Source organism: Coregonus clupeaformis, chromosome 3 (assembly GCF_020615455.1).
Source record: "Coregonus clupeaformis isolate EN_2021a chromosome 3, ASM2061545v1, whole genome shotgun sequence".
Classification (NCBI taxonomy): domain Eukaryota; kingdom Metazoa; phylum Chordata; class Actinopteri; order Salmoniformes; family Salmonidae; genus Coregonus; species Coregonus clupeaformis.
Window position 1 is genome coordinate 26,005,276 of NC_059194.1, and position 10,831 is coordinate 26,016,106.

General features: G+C 41.9%; 1 protein-coding gene across 1 annotated transcript; it reads left to right on the top strand.

Moving 5' to 3' along the window:
* The first annotated feature begins 6,524 nt into the window (after positions 1–6,524).
* On the top strand, positions 6,525–9,785 carry LOC121543011 (P2Y purinoceptor 4). Its single transcript, XM_041852687.1, has 2 exons — positions 6,525–7,052; positions 8,280–9,785. Exon 2 carries the CDS (start codon positions 8,317–8,319, stop codon positions 9,421–9,423), a length of 1,107 nt encoding a protein of 368 aa, XP_041708621.1. The 5' UTR covers positions 6,525–7,052; positions 8,280–8,316; the 3' UTR covers positions 9,424–9,785.
* The last annotated feature ends 1,046 nt before the right edge of the window (positions 9,786–10,831 follow it).

Genomic DNA, 10,831 nt, shown 5'->3' on the forward strand with positions numbered 1-10,831 from the left:
GCTAATTGTTATTTTTCTTGAAGCCTTTCTTTGTTAGACATCTTCCCCACCAGACCTGTGTCTGGTTTCACATTATATGTTCAGTTACACCCACAAAAACCACACTACTCTGTCTCTGTGCTGCACTTACCCTTTCCAATGACATGACAATGTCAGTACCACACATGATAGCTCAATGGATGTTATCAAGGCCTGCATGTTTGAACAGGATAAATACTTTCTCTCTTATGTAAATTACAATGTAAAGTGTACCCATGGAGCGACAAATACGTATTTGTCCTTACAGCAAATGTTCTGCAACTACAAGCTGTAAGTATGTCCGATCTAACTTCGGAACCCAGAACCATATCCTGTCTGCGCTGGCCATGTAAGTTCTACTCATTTTAACACAGGCAACAGGCAAGAGTGGAGGACGTGTGTCCTTGTGAGATTCTGAAAAATCTGTTGATATTATCGGTCTGTGTGTTTGCAGCCTTCTGTGGTGGTGCATACGGACAAGTTAGTCATTCAAAAATGAGCCAACACATCCCTCTGTGTCCCCTGACAGCAGGTATGTGTCAGTGACCTCCTGGCTGACCGTAGAGGCAAATGTGTACTGGTCTCCTCTCCTGGACTCAGACACCGTGGGGTGATGGCCAGGGTGATAAGACCCCTGGTCAGACTGGCTCTGCTGGAACTCTCATCATGTCATCACAGGACATCCTCAGGGGATTCTGGGACTTTTGGCAGAATGTCAACACAGTGATCCTGTCTGCTCCTCTATAAACCCAACAGCCTTTGTCCACTAAGCCAGGAACAAGGTGATAGTGTGGCTGTGATTCAAATCATTCTAATCCAACTGCTACTACTACTAATAATAAGGCTGTGGCTGGAGCCGACTTTTCCCTGACCTTATTTTCCGAGCGCATGTGATTCTTTACCTCTACATTACGCATATATTTTTCTGGTCTCCTTCCCTTCACATTTCTCGCTGTCAGTCGTGAATGATAATCCATGCAGCATCTGCATACCAACCATTTGATCTCAATCAGTTTCATTGGGATATGCATTTAGATCTTCTTGAGTTATACAGTGTTGTTTCGAAGTAGCCTACAGTGTTGTTTTGAATTATGTACAGTAAGCAAATTCTAGAGCAGATGGTCCTAGTGGCACGTGCTGTTGAGATTTGGCCACATGAGAGAAAAATATGGTGGTGTTTTTGTCTTACAGTAACGCAATGCTATTATATTCGTTTATTTTATGTAGAATACTATCATAATGTGATCTTGCAGACATTGATTCAGCTTTCATCTAACTTTATAAAACAAGCACCATTCACCAGAGTTCTCTAAAAGTAGAGCAGAGACTGTAGAGAATAAACATGGGGACCTTTAACATTAGAAAGAAAAGGTCAGGGAAAAGCCGCAGCCACTCTGTAATAATAATACATTACATTTTTTATGTGCAGTAAGTACGTTAAAATAAAATAAAATGTAAAGACAAAATAAGGACACAACTAGACAGGGTCACTGACACAAAGAACAAAGGGACAAACACAACAAGGAACACATCTACAGTGAGCTCCAAAAGTATTGGGACAGGGTCACATATTTTCTTGTTCTGGCTCAGTACTCCAGCACTTTGGATTTGAAATGATACAATGGATCTGGACCTGGTGAGGGGTGTCAACAAGTAGAGCCTCGGTTTTGCTGCTGTTAAATTGAAGGAAGTTTTGCTTCATCCAAGCCTTTATCTCCTTAAGGTAGGTGTTCAGATGAGCACAGGCAGCAGAGAGACTTGGGGCAGTTTTCACCAGTGACGGTCAGTGCCGTTTAAGATGAGGGAGGATTGTTTATTTTTTACGAGCATGGCCTTATTTCTATTTAAGTGATAATGCCCGAGAAGCCGGTGTTTGGAGGATATATTGGCACGGGTGCTGTTAGGCCCGAGACGAAGTCAAGGGGCGGCAAACCGTGCCAATATATCCTCCAAACACCGGCTTCAAGGGCATTATCACTTTTATACAACAGGTTACCAACATATTCAAATAATGATTGACATATTTTCATTAAAAATGTTATTTTGATGAATTAATTCATACTATTTCATCCTTCCACAAGATATGGTCCCGAAACAAATCTAGGGTTGCTACCCAAGCCGGCTGGTCATTTGTTCTATCGGTTCGGTTGCTAGAGACGCGACCCAGTCATTCAGTCTTTTAGTTCTGTATCTATGGATGCGACCCAGTCGTTAATTGTAAATGTTCCATTGCCATACTGGCTGGCAACATTCTTATCCCTTGCTTGCTAGCTAGCCAACTACGGCTAACTTACAGTCACGCCAGAATAACAGCAAAGTAGATGCATTTGCATTTGTTTAAGGTGTTTTCTAGTGACATTTATTTGGATACATCCATAACAATGAGCTAATGAGGCTCGATTTTGCCTGGCATAGAAAATGTGCTCACTCATCAGGACACTGTTGTTCAGAGGAGCTAGCCAACAACACAGCTAACACAATAACTTCAAACTGAAGCTGGAAAGACTGAATATATTTAGTACAGTTTTATCTAAAAATGATCACTTTTTTAATATTTCACTATTTTTATGAAATTCACTGAGGAGGATGGTCCTCCCCTTCCTCCTCTAAGGAGCCTCCACTGGTTTCACATATAGCTGGGTACATCAGCAGAGGAATATTATTGATATTATCTGTATGAGTGCTCACCTGATGCTAACTCATTACCTTGGCAGTCTACTACACATGGTATTGGATTTGAACAAAAGAGAAAATACAATACACTGACTTTCTGTCTGTGAATGCTATATAAAGCAAGTCAGCCTGTCCCTTAATTGGTACTGAGTGGGTTTCTGACTTCTCCATGGGTCAGGCTTTAAAGGGGAAGGAAGAGGAGGGGCTGCACTGACCCCAGGATATAAGCAGGAGCACTGCCGGACCCACAGAAAGAATGTATAGCACCATGACACTGCAATGAGACTAATTTGTTTGAAGAACCAAACAAGCACATTTATCCTAAATAGTAATTTACAGTATAAATCCTCAATAGCAATCGTTCACACGTGAAAGTGATGTTGTTTTTACAAGGGCATCTGCAAGGGTAGAAATCTTGAGTTAAAGGCAAATTCCATTCAAAAACTATCTTTTGGTATTTGTTTAATTAGTCCACTGTTGATACAGTCCCAAAATGTTTTACATGTCAGCAATCAAGTTTTCAAGATATAGAACTGTCAAAATACAGAAAGTGTCACAGTATGATGCGTTTGAACAATCGATAATCAAATCTACATTTCCCAACAGGGCCACACCCATGGGCTTGTACACACACAGTCTACATACCAACAGCTACTGTACAGTACAGGAATTCAGCAGAATGTGCGCTCATTGTGATCTAAAAGGCTAAGCTGATCATAGATCAGCATTCCTACTCTGAGATGCTTTGTGAATACGGACCCAGATCTGATGCATGCTATATGAAACTAGAAGCATAAATATTGTAGTTTCTGACCGTCCTGTTTGGAGTCATGTGAAAACTGACATTCCCAGCTAGATAACACCAGGACTATGCGTCTCTGCCAAAACCAGGTTAATGCTCATCCTGCCCACATTTATTTCTTTATGATCATATCCAGGCTCTGTCGCAGCCGGCCGTGACTGGGAGACTCATGGGCGGCGCACAATTGGCCCAGCGTCGTCCAGGGTAGGGGAGGGAATGGCCGGCAGGGATGTAGCTCAGTTGATAGAGCATGGCGTTTGCAACGCCAGGATTGTGGGTTCGATTCCCACGGGGGGCCAGTATAAAAAAAAAAAAAATGTATTCACTAACTGTAAGTCGCTCTGGATAAGAGCGTCTGCTAAATGACGTAAATGTAAAAATCCTGTTTTATCATTTTATCACTCACATTTCCGGCAAATTCTGACGATGATGTGGAAAGGTGGCCAGAGACAATAGTAAATTTCTCCTGTCACGCCAGGATCAACCCCTGTGTAAATGTGCTACTTTGCGACAACCATTTACAGAACTGTCTAAATATTAACCTTAAAGCTGTAGCAATGACCCACCAATATAAGGCTTGCCTGGCAGTAGAATGATGACAAGCAGGACAGAGTTGAAGAGACACAGTAGCATACTTTCTGGTTGAATACACAGTCTGATTAATCACTTTCACAGTATATTAACCTTAACACTCATTTGGAAAATCAAATACATAACCACATTTTTGTCACTTAGAAAGTATTCACCCCCCTTGGCATTTTTCCTATTTTGTTGCCTTACAACCTGGAATTTAAATGGATTTTTTGGGGGTTTGTATCATTTGATTTACACAACATGCCTACCACTTTGAAGATGCAACATATTTTTTCTTGTGAAACAAACAAGAAATAAGACAAAAAAACAGAAAACTTGAACGTGCATAACTTGAGCTGCAAGTCTCTTGGGGTATGTCTCTATAAGCTTGGCACATCTAGCCACTGGGATTTTTTCCCATTCTTCAAGGCAAAACTGCTCCAGCTCCTTCAAGTTGGATGGGTTCCGCTGGTGTACAGCAATCTTTAAGTCATACCACAGATTCTCAATTGGATTGAGGTCTGGGCTTTGACTAGGCCATTCCAAGACATTTAAATGTTTACCCTTGAACCACTTGAGTGTTGCTTTAGCAGTATGCTTAGTGTCATTGTCCTGCTGGAAGGCGAACCTCTGTCCCAGTCTCAAATCTCTGGAAGACTGAAACAGGTTTCCCTGAAGAATTTCCCTGTATTATGCGCCATCCATCATTCCTTCAATTCTGACCAGTTTCCCAGTCCCTGCCGATGAAAAACATCCCCACAGCATGATGCTGCCACCACCATGCTTCCCTGTGGGGATGGTGTTCTCGGGTGATGAGAGGTGTAGGGTTTGCGCCAGACATAACGTTTTCCTTGATGGGTAAAAAGCTCAATTTTAGTCTCATCTGATCAGAGTACCTTCTTCCATATGTTTGGGGAGTCTCCCACATGCCTTTTGGCGAACACCAAACGTGTTTGCTTATTTCTTTCTTTAAGCATTGGCTTTTTTCTGGCCACTCTTCCGTAAAGCCAAGCTCTGTGGAGTGTATGGCTTAAAGTGGTCCTATGGACAGACACTCCAATCTCCGCTGTGGAGCTTTGCAGCTCCTTCAGGGTTATCTTTGGTCTCTTTGTTGCCTCTCTGATTAATGCCCTCCTTGCCTGGTCCGTGAGTTTTGGTGGGCGGCCCTCTCTTTACAGGTTTGTTGTGGTGCCATATTCTTTCAATTTTTTAATAATGGATTTAAATGGTGCTCCATGGGATGTTCAAAGTTTCTGATAGTTTTTTATAACCCAACCCTGATCTGTACTTCTCCACAACTTTGTCCCTGACCTGTTTGGAGAGCTCCTTGGTCTTCATGGTGCCGCTTGCTTGGTGGTGCCCCTTGCTTAGTGGTGTTGCAGACTCTGGGGCCTTTCAGAACAGGTGTACATATACTGAGATCATGTGACAGATCATGTGACACTTAGATTGCACACATGTGGACTTTATTTAACTAATTATGTGACTTCTGAAGGTAATTGGTTGCACCAGATCTTATTTAGGGGCTTCATAGCAAATGGGGTGAATACATATGCACGCACCACTTTTCCATTATTTATTTTTTAGAATAATTTGAAACAAGTTCTTTTTTTCATTTCACTTCACCAATTTGGACTATTTTGTGTATGTACATTACATGAAATCCAAATAAAAATCAATTTAAATTACAGGTTGTAATGCAACAAAATAGGAAAAACGCCAAGGGGGATGAATACTTTTGCAAGGCACTGTAATTGCAGTTCATGTTATTTCCACTTTGATTTATTACAGTTTGTATTCGATTAAATACACATTGGCTCACCCACGGTGTTAAGTCATAAGATTTTGGTGCTTTTGGTTATGTGCCAGTTCTCGTAAAATTGTTAGGGTTAATTCCTCTTCTATTGAAAGGAAGTTGCAGACTTAGGAGGTCAGGCATGGGTCATCACATGTCATCAATTCTACTTCCCAGTTTGGTCCCCGACACAACTCCATGTGCCATACGTTTGTATTTATCTGGTTTATATGATATTTGTGTAATTTTCAGGCAGTGGATTAACTTGTGGTTGCGGTTATTTGTGAATAATTTTCTGAGAAATCACAGTGTACAAAACATTAATGACACTTTCCTAATATTGAGTTGCACCCCCCCTTTTTTGCCCTCAGAACAGCCTCAATTCGTTGGGGCATGCACTCTACAAGGTGTTGAAATCGTTCCACAGGAATGCTGACCCATGTTGACTCCAATGCTTCCCACAGTTGTGTTAAGTTGGCTGGATATCCTTTGGGTGGTGGACCATTCTCGATACACACGAGAGACTGTTGAGTGTGAAAAACCGAGCAGCGTTGCAGTTCTTGACACAAACCGGTGAGCCTCTAATACCATACCTGTTCAAAGGCACTTAAATCTTTTGTCTTGCCCATTCACCCTCTTAATGGCACACATACACAATCCATGTCTCAATTGTCTCAAGGTTTAAAAAACCTTCTTTAACCTGTCTCCTCCCCTTCATCTACACTTACTGAAGTGGGTTTAACAAGGTACATCAATAAGGGATCATATATTTCAACTGGATTCACCTGGTCAGTCTATGTCATGGAATTGTTCTTAATGTTTTGTACACTCAGTGTACATGAGGCATTTTTGTGAGAATTATGCTACATCTCTTCAAAAGGCAAATTTACAGAAAAATATAAGTAATCAAAAAGTTGATATTGAACACTATTTGAAATCAGTGTTATTATCATGCTAAAACATTGATTGAATATCGGGTTTGAAACGAATAACTTGCCTCAGTTATATCGGTGTTGGATTTCAGCGGGACGGATGAGAAGAAGGGGGTATATTTCCTGTAGACCGGACGGTCAGTCAGGCGCATATCCTATTTCTATCCAAGCCGTTTGCAGACGTAGTGCACTCACTACACTGAGAGCAGCGGTCACAAGTCAAGTCTGTCTCGGCAAGTCAATTTTGTATCTAAACTGGGTAAGTTGTACATCTTTATCTTGGACTTAAGTTCAACTTTGAAGTTATATATCCCTTATGTCAGGTTTATTATCTATAGTACTATTATTATGATGAGTCACATTGGGTTACCAGGTTTTCTAAAAGTGTTTTCCCTTGGAACGAAATAAACTATGCGCGCATTTCTCTGTAACCTACCGCCGAACCATTTGGATTACAGATTTAGATACAACACCAGTGTTCTCAGTTTATGGTTATAGCTCGGGACTTGGGGTTCATTTTAGGATTTGAGGGAAATTCTAACTATTGTTTTGGTTAGGCTATAAGCAGAGCAGGCTCTAGCCTTTTGGGGGCCCTAAACAAGATTCGGTTGGGGGTCCCGCACCAAGCAAGACTAATATTTTAGTGGAGCCCTCTTGACAGCTGAGAGAAAGATTTACATTTTAAAGTTAATTTCCTGCAGTTCTACACATTTTGCCATGGGGCGGAGATAAAATGTTGCCATTTTATCTTTTAATTCATGCAATTCCACTCATTTTGCCATGGGGCAGAGATACATTTTTGCAGTTTTAAAGCTAAATTCTTGCAATTCTACCCATTTTGCCATGGGGTGGAGTGAATTGTTTTTGCAGTTTTAAAGCTAATTTCCTGCAATTCTAAACATTTTGCCATGACTTATGTCATGTTAATGATTTCTGAGTGAGAGTGACTAACAAAATCAATGGGGGCCCTCTGGGCACGTGCCCTGTGCCCGGTCAGTATTCAGCCATGATTACTACAAGTTTAGATAACTGGCAGACTAACATACCAATATAAAAATTCTTAGCTGACATGGCTAATTGAGTGACTGTCAGTGACTGACAAAACAAGAGACAAACTGCTGATAAACAACCAATTTTCGAACTTGCATCTTGTGTATTCTACTATTCTAACTCTCAACAGTCAGTTGAGACCCCGACTGAGTCCCTAAAAAAAGGTTATTGCTTATGTCGTTTATGCCTGAAACCGGCCCTGGCTAAATGCAGTGCAGTAAACTTTTATGGGCATGTTGAACTTCAGTTCATTCATCAAAGATGTCAACAAGACAGTTGTATTTCTAACACAACATGCTGTTAATATTTTTTTTGAAAACTTTAATCGGGGACTGCGTCAAAATTAAAATGAATACTAAATATATATTTTTTGAGTGAAACTGTCATTTTCAGAGTGATGCCATGTGGATTCCAAATGTATTTGATGTCTCCACAGATATACAAGACTTAGCTCTCTGCTGAAGAGACAGAAGATGGACTCAGCCATTAACAGCCACCTTGTGCGGAACCAGTCCATTCTTTCGAGTGCTGGGTATTCCAACGAGACCTGTCGCTTCGATGAGGAGTTTAAGTACATCCTACTGCCTGTTTCCTATAGCCTGGTGTGTGTTCTGGGTCTGGTGCTGAACTCTGTGGCTCTGTGGATGTTCCTGACCAAGATGCGACCGTGGAACACCAGCACTGTCTACATGTTCCACTTGGCCCTCTCAGACTTCCTGTATGTTCTCTCCCTGCCCACCCTCATCTACTACTACGCTAACCGCAGCCACTGGCCCTTCGGTGTGGCCGCCTGCAAGATTGTCCGCTTCTTGTTCTACGCCAACCTCTACTGCAGCATCCTCTTCCTCACCTGCATCAGCGTCCACCGCTACCTGGGCATCTGCCACCCCATCAAGGCCCTGACCATGGTGAAGCCGCGCCATGCCCATGCCGCGTGTGGCATGGTGTGGGCTGCCGTCACGGCGTGTCTGGTGCCCAACCTCATCTTTGTCACCACCAGCCAGAGGGACAACGACACGATGTGTCACGATACGACCAATCCGGAGCAGTTTGAGGAGTATGTGGACTACAGCTCTGCGGTCATGGTCCTGCTGTTCGGCGTCCCCTTCATAGTCATCATGATCTGTTACTGTCTGATGGCAATGGCTCTGTGTCGGCCCAGACGGGGGCTCTCGCCAAGCCAGCAGAACTCACCCTCACGCACCAAATCCATCAAGCTGATTGTGGTGGTGCTGGTGGTGTTCGCCGTGTGTTTTGTACCCTTCCACATCACACGCACCCTTTACTACGCCTACCGCGTGCTGGATGCCAAATGTGAACTCCTGAACATCGTCAACTTTGCCTATAAGATCACCAGGCCCCTGGCCAGTGTGAACAGTTGTATTGATCCCCTCCTGTATTTCCTGGCTGGGGATCAATACCGCTCTAAGCTGGTCAAAGCTCTCACTGGAAAGAGACAGACAACCACCAGCCGCTCTGCTGCCTACCTGAAAAAGCGCCCCAATAAGAACCATAAGATCACCCTGGTCTATAAGAACCCAGAGCCTAAAGCCAGCACTGAACCTGAGAGAGTGCGTTAAACATATGTACAACTATGGGGCATCATATAGATATGCCTAACCTCTGTGATATAAACAGGGAGGAAACAGTTAACAGTCCTGGGCTGGCCACTACACAGCTGCACTTTCTTTGGATGCGGTTCTGTCATTTCGGACACAGGATGACTACTGTCCAGGCTGATCAAAGGGGCCTCTTGACAGAGCTCAGATCTGAATGAGAAGTTCAGTTCCTATAAGGTTGTTAGGTCAACGCAGATAATGGCATGTTAAAGAGAATGAAGAAGTGGGAGTACGGTTGAGTTCAGAAAACAGCAGTGGTGGAAAAAGTACCTAATTGTCATACTTGAGTAAAAGTAAAGATAACTTAATAGAAAATGACTCAAGTAAAAATGAAAGTCACCCAGTAAAATACTAGAGTAAAAGTCTAAAAGCATTTGGTTTTAAATATATTTAAGTATCAAAAGTAAATGTAATTGCTCAAATATACTTAAGTATCAAAGTAAAAGTAAAAGTATAAATTACTTTAATTCCTTATATTAAGCAAACCAGACGGCACCTTTTTCTTGCTTTTTTATTTATGTGTGTTTAGTGAGTCCACCAGATCAGAGGCAGTAGGGATGACCAGGGACGTTATCTTGATAAGTGCGTGAATTGGACCATTTTCCTGTCCTGCTAAGCATTCAAAATGTAACGAGTACATTTGGGTGTCAGGGAAAATGTATGGAGTAAAAAGTACATTTTTTTCTTTAGGAATGTAGTGAAGTAAAAGTAAAAGTTGTCAAAAATATAAATAGTAAAGTACAGATACCCCAAAAAACTACTTAAGTAGTACTTTAAAGTATTTTTACTTAAGTACTTTACACCACTGGAAAACAGTCCCCTTATCACCGCTAACACTTTAAAACAGTGTTGTAAGTATGTAGTACCGCGACACATCTACATTCCCCCTTGTTAGTAAGAAGCTATGGCAGGTAGGCTAGCGGTTAAGAGCGTTGGGCCAGTAACTGAAAGGTTGCTGGCTTAAATCCCAGAGCCAACTAGGTGAAAAATCTGTCGAGCAAAGCACTTAACCCTAATTGCTCCTATAAGTCGCTCCGGATAAGAGTGTCTGTGAAAATGTAAAAGTCGGTTTTATAGATGTACTGTACAGTCTCTAGTTCCTACTCTGAATACTTGTCTATTAATTTCATTCTGGCGGTTGCAGTGTTTATAAGACAGAGTTCAAATCCTTTCAACCAGGGACTGTAGTCTCCTACTATTACCACAGACTGTTATGTACAGCCTGTAATGTACAGTAGCTACAGTACTCTGAAGAGCAGGAAATATATATAATCTGTAATCTGTTCATTCAGATTTGTGTTGTTATGGTAGCATGTACTCAGAGAGAGGCTCTGTGAATGGATATGACCGAATGGATTATTATGGATTA

Coding starts and splice junctions, on each gene's coding strand:
- LOC121543011 (XM_041852687.1), top strand. CDS start 8,317: ATGGACTCAGCCATTAACAGCCACCTTGTGCGGAACCAGTCCATTCTT.